A 12,557-nucleotide genomic window follows, 5' to 3' on the forward strand; every position below is an offset into this window, starting at 1 on the left:
ATATGCACCGTTGATGAGGGTGCAAGGGAATGACCAGTTCGTGGGGAACGATGAGCTACTCTGCTAAATTCGGGTCTTTGATTCATAAAGCTACGGCAACACTCACCGCTTGGGTCCTCACAGCGAGTCATCAGAACAGAGAGCCAATACTAACATTGCTTCGAATATTCCACCGCACATAAAAGCAGTTAGTGTACCACGCGCCACAACACCTGCGGGTGCTGGCCCATCCTGTGGGGGGAAACCAAGGCAGAGAGCACTTGGAGGCTGAGACCAGCACAAGAGCCCCCCCCCCCCAGGCGACACGGCAAAGGCACGGGGGTGGGGGGTGAGGTGGGGAGTAACTGGGTGTTCTCTGGGCTTCTGCAGCCATGCATTTCCTTTCTCCATCTGCTCAGGACCCTTTGATTGCAACCTTGAACTCCCGATCTCACTTTGTAGATCACACAGCCTTCTTCAGGCAGAGGTTTGGAATTCAAAACCAGAGTTTTTGGTTGCAAGGGTCTGGCCCCCATCTGTTGAGAGGTTCCTTCAGCATGACTGGAAGGGGCTGCGAATGTCCCACAAGGTGGGGCCGCTTGGAGAGGAAGAGGATGGTGTTGTTGCCTATTCCAAAAGAGTACTTGCAAGGGCATCAAGGGCTTTCAGCCGGAGGAAGAGGGAGACCCCAACGCTTTCCGGGAACAGAGAGACAAGGACACTTACAGGCTATCCAAATTATTCATGTGGTCTAATTCGACAAGAGGCAGCGTCAGAGATGGGCGGCCGGGCAGATGGGAGCAGCTATGAGAACAAAGATGCCAGGTCGCATCCCTCCAGCCCTGGCAGCTCCCAGGACTGCTAAGCGCTTGGCCCACGTGACCTCATCTATTCCCCACTAACCCCCTGAGGTGGGTACTCTTGTCCTCCTCTTCCAGAGGCACAGGGAAAGGACAGTTTGCTCAAGTCTCCGCTGAGACACCAGACGGGTGACAATCACCCAGGCAGGTGATCGCAAAGCCAGGAGTTTTGCTCTCCGTGCCGTGCTGCCTCCGAGGAGAAGCTGAAGGAGCTTCCTCCTCAGACCTGTGGCATCAGGAGGAGCTCCTCTGTCTGGCTTGATGACGGTACCCCCCCGCCCCCGCCCCGATCCAGGAGAGGGCTCTCCCAGCACCGACCCTGGTGGCAGGAGATTGAAACGTCTCTTCAATCACTGGGCCAGCAGTGTTTCCATGAAGAAACCTACAGTGGTCCCTGAGCCATCACCCTTGGGACTGGCCTGCGTCTACCCGGCTCCCACGTGCAAGCCTATGCCTCCCCGGTTCGCACCGGTGCCTCAGTGGCGCCCTTGCCCTCCTGGCTTTACTTCCTCCTAGTCACCTCACTAAGTGCCCTAGGCATGCTGTGCGGAGCTGAGGCCCCTGTGAGCGTGCCTGGCCAAGGACTAAGCCACACTTCTCCCAGGGTGGCCCCTAGGCCACCAGCACTGGAGGCTTCCAGGAGCTTCAAGAATGCACATTCTCCAGCTCTGCCAGAGCCCTCAATAAGATTTTCAGCATCAGGACCAGAAGTCTGCATTCTTAAACAAGCTCCCCAAGGGATTCTGATGCTCCCTGAAGTTTGAGGCCCACCCTAGAGGCTTTCTCTGAATTAGGTTGTGTTGAACACAAGCCAGACGTGGCCAAGCAGAAACCGGGCAGTGTCCCGCTGCACCTTGCCTCTTGTCCCTCCGAGGCTCTGATATGGGCACCGTGCGAAGAGCTCAGAGTGTGTTTGGGTACAGGCATGGGTGTTCTCGAATGGGGAGGCCGGGGTGAGAGGAAGTGGGGAGTGGCAGCGGAAGGTGTGGGAGGCTGTGTGCACCATCTCTGCCAGTCTATTAAGAAGTCCTAGATGGGTAAAGGCCCTGGCAAAAAGTCACCAGTGGGGGTCCCAAGCAGAACGCCTCCCAAACCCCATTTAAAAAGGCAGTCCTGAATGTGGCCGGTTTCCTGCTGGAGGATCCCAGCAAGCAGGATGGAGAGTGAATCAGGCCCTAAACTTTCAACAGGGAAGTCAGGCAGCCTTGCAAAGAGGAGAAAGCAGGGTGGAGACCCAGGCAGGCCACCTGGCGCAGAGGAGTGTGTGAGGGTAAGAGGCCTTTCAAGACCTCTGAAGGCCACTTTCAGAGAGGCATGGGAGAGAGGGAGCCCCTGGGGGACCCTGAGCCCCAAGCTCATCAAAGGCATCCCAGGCAGGCCACTGTGTCCAGAAAATGAGATGAAACATTTAGTCAAGTCGGTTTGGAGTTTGGGGAAAAAAAAGTTCTTTTTAAAATCCTTCATAAAACTGAAAAAGGAATGGATTCCCCTCCCACCTCACCAGAACCCCAGAACAACTGAACACAAAGGACTTTAAACTTGGTGTCTAGTAAGACCTCCATGAAAATAATTTCCCAGCTCATTTGCAGGGAAAACAGTGCTATTTTGCGACCACCTATAATATCTGGGCATGCTCAATGGAAGTAACTCAAGTGAAAAATCTATTAGTTGGGAAAGTGGGGCATGGAGGAGGTAGAGAAGGAAGTGGCGTGAGTCGGGGAGCCTCTGGGTGTGTGCAGACCCGACTTCTACGTGTCGAACTGTTTGTGCCCCCCGTGGACCTGGATGAGCCACGTCACGTGTCCGGGTCTGGGTCTTCTCCTCTGAAACAAGGTAGGGGAGAAGGCTGCTCGGCTGGCAGAGCTGCCTCCCTGTGGCCCTGGGACACCCGGGCAGCCACGCGGTGCCTCTGTCTATCCTGCATGCCCATGTCCTCATCAGAGTCCAGCCTGAGCAAAGACAGACCTTTCCCAGCATCTCGTTAGTGGGAAAACCACAGGAAACAGAGTAAGAGCAGCTCTGTGTCTTTAGATTAATAAAATTAGGGCATTACTCAGAATTGCTCCTATGATTGGTATTTATATAGTGTCATATATATTTATGTTATGTCATACATCACATATACAAATCACATACGCCTGCTCTTTTTATTTATATAATGTCATATGCAGTGTCGTATGTATTTATACAGTATCATATACATATATGATATCATAATATATATATGATCATATATACATGATACTACGTAAATACAAATCGGGTATTTGTATACATATTACAAATAACCTATTATATTATAGTTGTAGATAGGTAAATGCATATTATAGGTATTTGTATATATATGTATACACACATATGTGTGTATAGGTATTTGTGTGGGTGTGTATATATATACACATTATATAAATACTAATCACAGACACACACACATACACAAACACACAGTCAGTGGCTGAGTAACCTAAGGCTTCCCAGTGAGGCCATGGACAATACACATTTGACCCTATTGTGGGTAGAATTGCACCCCAAGGAAATATATTGAAAACCTTATCTGTGAATATGACCTTATTTGGAAATAGGGTCTTTGCAGATGTAACTAAGACGGAAGTTAAGAGGAGGTCATGCCAGAGTAGGGTGGGCCCTTGTTCCACTATGACTGGTGTCCTTCTAAGAAGAGACACAGACTAAGACATACGCAGGGAGACGATGCATACCCACAGGGAAGACAGCCACGAGAGCATGGTGGCAGAGATTGGTGGGACCATCTACAAATCAAGGATCAACACAGTTGCCAGTAGCTACTAGCAGCTGGAAGAGGCAAAGAAGGAGACTCCCGGAGAGCCTTCTGGAGACACCTCCATTCAGACTTCCAGCCTCCCGAACTATGAGAGAATACAGGGCTGTGGTTTTAAGCCACCCAGTTAAGCACCAGCGTGTGGCACCTGGTTAGAGCAACGCCCGGAAACGAACAGGACTCCCACTGAAAAGTGGTAGGGAAGCATCGGTCAGGCTTTTGCATCTGCTGAGCCCCCCGCCTTGGCTGCTTTCCCTGGCTCTCTCTTGTGGGGAAGGGGCTGGGTGGAGATATTTAAGTGCTTCCAACTGTAACCAACACTTGACAGGTTGTGAAGGCCCCCACACCCCCTGCTCCTCTGTGGTGACTGCTGACGGCCCAGGCCATACCTCTACCGCCCTCAGCCCAAGCTGGGGCGAGACGACGACACTTCACAGCTTTACTCTCCCGGCACCAGCACCAGGGGCTTTGAGCCCTCAAAGGGTGGTGGGAATTTATGGGTCGTCTGCCTCTGGATCAGAGTTCCCGCTGTGAGAGGTTCTCTTTTTTCACTTTAATGGTACACAGGCATTCTCCCCACGCCCCCTCGAAACAGCCACACATCTTTTTAAAATTTGCACCTTTTTTTCAGGCTGGTTTCCTATGGTGAAGGAGAGGCTAGGAAATGCCCAATAAATCATCTGTCTGTCCTCACTCAATTGAAAGGCAGGAAATGCAGAGAACAGTCCCTTACCTTTTCCACTTTGCATATAACAAGACTTATTGGGACCTTTTGGAGGGCAGCCCCTCTGACAGCAATATTAATTCTTCAAGGCCACTGGAGTTGTTTCCAGGGACTAGACTCAAGGGAGCATGCCCATTTGGGATGTTGATTGCCTTCGCTACCAGCACTTTCCATGGGCAAACTTTCCGGGACTTGCCCTGGAATCTAGATGGTACAACAGCTAAGTCGTGTCCAAGAAGATAATGACCGCCTACAGGGGAGTTTATGGAGAACGTCCAAGGAGAGGTTGAGGATGTGTAGGGACGAACAGAGGATGCTTTCCGGTAGCCAGCAAAGGCTTCTTGGAAGAGGTGAAGAAAGCTCTGGGCGGAGGTGTGAGACTCACAAGGTTTGGGAACATAGAAGAAGGAATGAGACTGCTGGAGAGGCTGGGGATTCCTGAGAACAGGCTAGAATGGGGGGTGAGAGAGGCAGAAAAGCATATGGCTTACCCAGGGAACAGTGGAACCCCCTGGTGTGTGGAAAAGGTCAGGTGGCGTGGCAGGGAACAAGGCTGGAAAGGTAAGCAGAGGTGCTTCTCTGAGAGGCCTTGAGAGCCCAGCTGAGGATTGAGGACCTGGAGAGAGGGGGACTGGAATTGCGCTTGTAAACTGCACAAAGCCTGGCCGTCCCTGCAGCACGGCCTCTGCTTGGACTCACAGAGAAACACGGCAACTCCTAATGCTTTCGGGCCTAATGTGATCCCACCGCGGGTTTTCTCCAGAAGCCATGCAGGGGATTCACACCACACCCTGCCCAAACGTCCAGTGCCATTTCCCCTCTAGTTTTTCACACTCAGATTACCCCTTAATCTCTTCTTTTCTCTCGTTCTCTTTCTAGCCACCTCCCCTTAGCCTGCCCCACCTCCACCCTGGGGGCCCCCCCACTGCTATGGGCTCCTCCTGTTCTGACCTACCTTACTCCCTCTCAATGCTGGCACCTGCCATGCAGGACAGGGAAGGCTCTTCTTAGGGAATTAGAGGTGTCTTCTGCTGTGCCCACTTTTTTCCCCATGACTAGCCCACTGGCTAGCCTGGGGCTGCAATCCTCCATCTAGCTCTGGCTTCTGGAAAAGTCTGGGGGGCAGTTGGTGGGAATGCAGGCCTGCCCTGCAAGGAGGGAGGGTGCAGACGGGAGAGCAGGGAGGAGGCCACTGGTTCCTGGGGGGGCCCAAGCAAGGCTCTGGGAAGAAAAGACCCCAAGGGAGATAGGAAAGTCAGACCAAAAGGTGGCCCTAGGTCTGGACAGACTTTCAAGTTTGAGGTCTGTCCCCTTTACAGACTGGGAGCCATGAGCCTGAGTCTGTTCTGTTTACGCAGCCTCTCTAGGCCCTAACATGGCACCAAACGCGTGGTGAACATTCGGTGCGTATCTACTGAATAAATGAATGTGGGGACGAAGGGAGGAGTGTGTAAGTGGGTAACTCAGCGGTGCCCCACCCGAAGAGAAGGGACCCTGCAACCCCATGGCGGTGATGGGGTTCAGAACACGCTACCCCAACACACGGCACCTTGGCATTTCGGCATTTTCAGCTGAAGGAGTCTGGGAAAATGGCAGGAGCAGCAGCGGCACTCTGCCCCCCTCCCCCACCCTGCCGCTCGCCAACACTGCTCCCCTGAAACAGGTCGCAAAACCCTCATCTGCAGGGTGCCCTTCCCAAACCTGGAGGTATCCCTTAGCCCCAAGGATAAAGGGACAACGAGAAGAATCCTAGCCAACAGGCGTTGCTAAGCTTCCCCCAGTTTACTACACTTGCCTCCTGTTCCTTAAGCTGCCTCATTCCTCCACGACTGCCGCTCCTCAGCACTCCTGGCACCACAGTCTCAGGTCCAGCTGTTTCCTCAGGCCTCCATTTCCTTGTGGAGCTCCCGCGTCACATACAACTCACGTTACGCGAGTAGGGATGCTTTCCTCCTGCTACACTCTCTTTGTCAGTGTACCTTTCAGATCCAGCCAGGGACCCCAAGAGGGGCGAGCAGAACTTTTTCCTTCGTATACAGGTCAATGAACAGACGTCCCAGGATTCACCTGCCCAGCTGTCCAGGAAGCTGGCAATTCCAACAGGTGAGAGGGAGGGAGCGTCCCTCCACCAAGCACCCCCCCCCCCCGCCCGCCACCGTCTCCCGTCTGCCCTGCACTGATTCACACCTGGCTGGAATCACAGACGGTGTGGGACATGCCCGAGGAGACCCTGAGGCCTCCTCCCACCAGATGGACCAGGAGACCTGGCTTGTCCAGGGTGTGACTCACCCACTTCCCTTGATGTGGGGTTTTCCCCTGCACTATCTGCTTCATGGATTGATGTCAAGGCTGAACGTGTTGTCCCTTCCAGAAATATTGTAATTGTAAAAGGTGACCGTGCAGAGCAGGTAGGACTTACCACAGGAGAAAGGAAGGCGCGAAGGGGGCAGACAGGTCCTGATTCCGTATCCCGAGCTAGTAGTCACTGTGGTAATGTTCTTGAGGAATTTTTATTTATTCTAATAGCTCTACTGCTGTTCATGCAACAGTTACTTTTTGAGCACCTAACATGTTCCAGGCTTGTTTTAGGCGTGGGGAAAGGGCAGGGAGCAAAACAGAAATCCTGTCCTCATCACACATTCTAGCAGAGAAACAAGAGAATGAATAGAATGCATAGCCTATTAGAAAGTGATCAGTGCTGTGAAGAAAAATAAAGCAGGGAAGGAAGACAGGAAGTGCCAGCAGTGGGTGAGGGTGGTGGGAGGGGTGTAATTTAAAATAAGGTGGTCCAAGGGGCGCACAGCGGTTAAGCGTCTGCCTTCGGCTCAGGGCGTGATCCTGGCGTTGTGAGATCGAGCCCCACATCAGGCTCCTCCGCTATGAGCCTGCTTCTTCCTCTCCCGCTCCCCCTGCTTGTGTTCCCTCTCTCGCTGGCTATCTCTATCTCTGTCGAATAAATAAATAAAATCTTTAAAAAAAAAATAAAATAAGGTGGTCCGGAAAGGCACAACTGAGGTGACATTTACGCAAAGAGTCGAAGAGGGTAGGGCATGAGCCGTGGCCACGTGTGGAGGAGAAGATTCTAGGTATAGGAACCACCTGCATAGGGAATGGTCCTACGGAGGGAACATACATGGTCTGTTCCAGGCACAGCAAGACCAGTCTGGTAGGTAAATCACTAAGCCCACTCTCTAAACATGGGAAGAACTGGCTCTTCCTGGTAGCTCACCAGGTTAATTCATCTTGCTAAGGAGGTCCAGGTCGCAGGCACAGGACGTATTTGTTTTCCAACAAAAGTCATCTTGCAAGGACAGAGGACTTGGTCATAAGAGAATGTATTCATTATTCCAACTCAGTCCTTCATGCTGGTCTGGAGCCCAATTCCACTGCTGTTTGCACTGAGACAAATCATGCTATCTGAGCCTCAGTTTTCTCTTCTGCTAAATGGGGGATGATGTTTAATAACACCTATCCTAAAAGATTAGGCTAATATAATGCATAAAGCATTTTGTAAACAGTGACGTGCTGTAGAAATTGTTCGTTGTTATTATTAGACCGTAAGAGCCACTCAGGGTCTATGTCCAACTCAGGTTGGGTCTGTAAAGCCATTTTCATAGGCAAAGAGAACTTCCTTTTTCCCTTTGCTAGGTTGCAAAACTATTTTTACTTAGGTGTTACAGTAATCTTCCTATTTGGGGTGGGAAAAGATTTTGTGAGGCTCTCACCAGCCCCTCTGAACTTTGGCTGGATCTGCCAGACCATTTCCCAAACCTGAGTTAATCCTATCCCCACCCTTACACCCTCACCCCACCTTGGCTTCTGTCTCCCAGCTTTGCGGAGAGACTTGGGTGTCTCTGCCAATGGTCTCTATCACTAAATCCCACGGGGTGACCGCAACTGGGCTCTCAGCAGTGCCAAACAATTTTCATCCTTTGGTTAAGTCCTTGTTTGCTTCCTGTGGTGAGAGCTCGGCATCCTAGTCCCCAGCCCCGCAGCCCCCCCTCACTCTGGGCACATGGCCGGGCTGCAGCTGCACTAGGAGATACGAGTCCAACCACACAGGCTCCTCCCTGCCTGGACATTCCTTACCAGACCTCAGTCTCCCCTTTACTCCACCCTTCTTCTCTAGATCGAGAGCCAACACCGTCTCCCTGTGGAGGGGATGATTTCCTCCTGTGCCGAAGGCCGATATCACACTTTCTATAGAAATAATCAGAGTGACCCCAAAGAACTTAGGAATAAGGAAGCTGATTGCTGTATTGTGTATTTTAAAAACCGAGAAGCAACTCTATGTCCAACCAAAGGGGACTGATTAAACTGACGATGGGTGCAGCCATGAGATGGCCAGGAAAACTTTATGAACAGTATGTCCCAATCTTGCTAAAAGCCAAATAAAATTGGCAACAACAAACACGAACACGTGCATATGGTGGGAAAAAAAGACTGGAAGGAAATATACAAGAAGATCAACAATGATTATCTTCAGGCGATGAAATTATGAGTGATTTTTACTTTTAGTATTTTGCTATATTCTGAAATATCTCCTGTAAGCAGGCAGTATTTTTTATAATTAGAACAAACAGCAAAACAGCTTTTACTTCTCTGTAAAAGCTGCATGCGCTTCAGTTCTTCTTGTCCCTTTCAACGCAGCCTTTCCCCGGTGGGGTCTGGTTGACAGCTGGACAGTAACTCTCATTACATGGAAGGCCTAGAAGAAAACCATAACCAATTAACATTACCGCGGGAGCTGAGGCATGCAGAATGGAAATGCCTCAACGGGAACATGTTATTACTAATTTTTTTCCATCACGGGACAGGTGTTTAGAGGAATGTGCTAAATTTGCTTCAGATAATTTATTTTTTAAATACTATGGTTACTTCATTTTTTTGCCTCTGTTGACACGAGAACCTTTACTATGGGGAAACGTTTAGTGCGGATATTTCGTTCTAAGTCTATTTAACCTTTATACCTGAGGCCCTACTGTGTGCCGGCCGTGGTGATACAAGGGATTACCTGCCGATGTTTCTTAACAGGGGCTTTGGAAATGTTTGGGGGTGATTTTGACCGTCCAAACGATCGAAGGAAAGTGCTACCGATTTAGTGGGTAAGGGCCAGGGTTGCTAAACATTCTATACTATCCGGGACAGTCCTACGTAACCAAGAATTGAGGTCCCTCTCAGGCCACCACCCTGGAGGAGAAACCATGAACTGGACAGTGGAGACAGGCAACGTCTGGAAGGACCAGAGAGAAAGGAGGGTACGGCTGCTTCTCACGCTTATGCTAGGATTCAGGGTCACCGGATCTCCCCAGTTTGTCAGGGGAGCCAGCAGTGTAGATGATGACATAAAATGTCCTGATTTTTTAAGAACACTGCCTGGGCTAAACCAAACACATCTGTGGGCCAGATTTGGCCCTCAGGTTGCTGACTGGCAAGCCTGTCTTAGGGAAAGACACAGTCCCTGTCTCCATGACAGGAGTGTGATGGAGCCCATAGGAGCTCGAGTTCAAGTTCTAGAGTGGACCAACCTGGGTTCAAACCCCGGCTCTGTCATTCACTACCTACAATTGCAAGCAAGTGAACATCCTCTGGCCCTCACTTTCCTCCTCCCTAAAATGGAACCAGTGGGAACACTCACTGGTTCGTTACAAAGATGCATCCAGGTAGGGACGTCCCCAGTGAGGTGCACATGGGAAATGCTTAATGAAGTAGAATGCAGTCTAGAATCAGTACTGACTGTGAACAGTCCATCGTGCCAGGTGCTGAGGGCTTATACATAAGTGTGAGAGAAAGCCCTTGACCCGGAGGTGTTTTCATTCTGGAAAAATAAATGAACCCAGGACATAAATATTGCAAGCTGGCCAAATATATGAATGTGACTGACATCAGACAGTTTCAGGAGACCAGAGGCCAGTACCTCTCATGAAGGTGGTGGGGGGTCGGGGTGTTGGAGTCTAGCCAGGAAGAGAGGGAGGGAAGGAGTGGTCCAAGCCAAGGACAGATGATAAAATCATAGTAAGAACTGAACGCTTACCACATGCCAGGCACTCTCTGGACACTCCATGGGGTGACAAACATGCTCCTTTTGGCCTCGTACATAGAAGGGATAAGGCATGAGTCTGGGAAGGTCCCCTGGAGCTGGGGCACGGTTGTGCTGACTGCCAGGCCAGAGCACGGCGGAGTATTTAATTTGCGGGCAGGGGAGTGGAAGCGAGGAAGGGACATGTGGGAGCGGTACTCTGGGGTGGAGCTCAGGACAGAGTGGATGTGGAGATGACATGGCAGACTCATGGGGAGGTCATGCGTGAGGTCAGAGGATGGGAGGTAGGGAGCCCCGCGGAGGGTTTTCTTTACCAGGTCTTTGTACAGACCCAATTTGTGGGGTGGTGGGGGATGCTGTCAAGACTGATTGCCTAGGGGACGATGGGAATTTTATAGAAGGAAAACAATTTTATTTATTTTTATTTTTTTTAAAGATTTTTATTTATTTATTTGACAGAGAGAGACAGCCAGCGAGACAGGGAACACAAGCAGGGGGAGTGGGAGAGGAAGAAGCAGGCTCCCAGCGGAGAAGCCTGATGTGGGGCTCGATCCCAGAACACCAAGATCACGCCCTGAGCCGAAGGCAGCCGCTTAACGACTGTGCCACGCAGGCGCCCCGGAAAACAATTTTAAACTCCTGTCTTGTACCACCTCCAAGCTCTCCTGCCTCTCCTTCCTCACCCTCCGCTAGCATGTTCCTGGTCTCCACTGACCAGGCCTTGTGGTTATAAATACCCTCTCCTTAACTATTTTTGAAAATTTTGGAAGCAACCCCTTCTCTCACTAATGTGCTGTTATTATCCAATCTCTCCAGAAGACCTGTACCCAACCCCCTCCTCACCCCCACCTCTCTAGAACACAGATCACTGTGAGAATGGATGGATTGGATATAGCAGAGCTTCCAGACTTTGGGCCCATCGGGGCTAGCTGATAAAAAATCCCATACTGTGTATGAAGGAAGAGTGTGCTTAGCGAATTCTATGGAACTGGTTTTTTTTCAGGGGGAAATTGTTAATCCACTACAAGAGCGAACTGTTCCAAGTACCCCGGTCCATTTGCATAACAGGCAACATGCTGTTTATGCAGGAGGCCCATCTTTTTCTCAAAGTAGACCAGGCCACACACACCTCTCGTAGGGAAGACCGTGTTGGCTGTGATTCTGATTCATTCTACAGGACTGTAGGATGCAGAGCGATAAGACCATTTTGCTGGGGATGTCTGATGCCTGAGCTTCGCTAGACCCTAACCTGAATTAGTCCAGATCAGTGCAGGGTCACGGCAAGGCATCTTCAGCACGAACAGCTCGCGGCAGTAGAGAACTGTTCCATGAGTCAGAGTCAGAGCGGACCAAGGTTTTCATGGGCTGCCTTACAGAAAGCAAGTTTCCTGTCACCGGAGGGGACCAGCCGTCACACACTAGCACTAGGATCCTGCCGTGGCTTCCCCTAGCAATCAGTAACAAAGAAACACCTACCAGACCTTTTTTCTTTCTTCTAGAGTCTTCTATACAAATGTGTCCAGGGCAGGGACTAAGCACCAGATGTGGGTTAACTATCCTGTGGTTACCTGGCCCTGTGATTTGGCGCAAGTCGCTTCTCATCAGGTTAGACTCAAAGAAATCTGAGCAGGCTCCCAGGCTCAAACATTCTATGACTTATAGACAGAGGCTCAAAAATGAAGACCTTTCCAGGTCCGACTCAGAGCCTTGGAATTCGGATTGTCCTGCTGAGGAGGTGGGACAGACAGCTGGAAGTCTATCTGGTGGCTTTTGAAGGACCTGACGTGCCCTGGGCTCAAAACTCTCAGCTCCTACTCTGATTCCGTGCCTGAAAACATTGGCCCCTCGAAGTCTCTCCCGGGGATTTGAATCTCCGACCCTGTTCAGGGGTCCCGTAATCAAATGCAAATTACGCCTCTAAGCAGCAGAGGGCTGGGAGGAGGGATTAGCTGACAACCCTGGGAGCGCTGCCTAAGGCCCTTGGGAGTGACAGCCCCCCACAGGGGGAGGTCAGGAGGGAAAGAGCAGAAAGGGAGAGAGCTCAGGAAGGGTCAGGGGCCTCTGGCAGCCCCCACTTCATCCCCAGAGTGCCCCGAACACGGCCCTGGGTGGGGGTCTAATCCCCAGGCAGCCCGCCCTCGGCATTGTCTGGCTTGG

At 51.0% G+C, this 12,557-nt stretch overlaps 1 protein-coding gene across 8 annotated transcripts in view; it reads right to left on the bottom strand.

The window, feature by feature from the left end:
* The window catches only part of RAD51B (RAD51 paralog B), a 677,123-nt gene that overhangs the window by 40,114 nt on the left and 624,452 nt on the right, over positions 1 to 12,557 (bottom strand). The window contains exon 11 of one of the 8 annotated variants that reach the window (XM_008700485.2): positions 8,697 to 9,068. The exons of the other annotated variants lie outside the window; for them this stretch is intronic. Coding sequence (XP_008698707.1) covers positions 9,056 to 9,068 — 13 coding nt within the window. The 3' untranslated portion in view covers positions 8,697 to 9,055. Of the gene's footprint in view, positions 1 to 8,696; positions 9,069 to 12,557 lie in introns of those variants that run through there. 8 annotated transcript variants of the gene reach the window in all.

Source organism: Ursus maritimus, unplaced genomic scaffold (assembly GCF_017311325.1).
Source record: "Ursus maritimus isolate PB19 unplaced genomic scaffold, ASM1731132v1 scaffold_25, whole genome shotgun sequence".
Taxonomy (NCBI): Eukaryota; Metazoa; Chordata; class Mammalia; order Carnivora; family Ursidae; genus Ursus; species Ursus maritimus.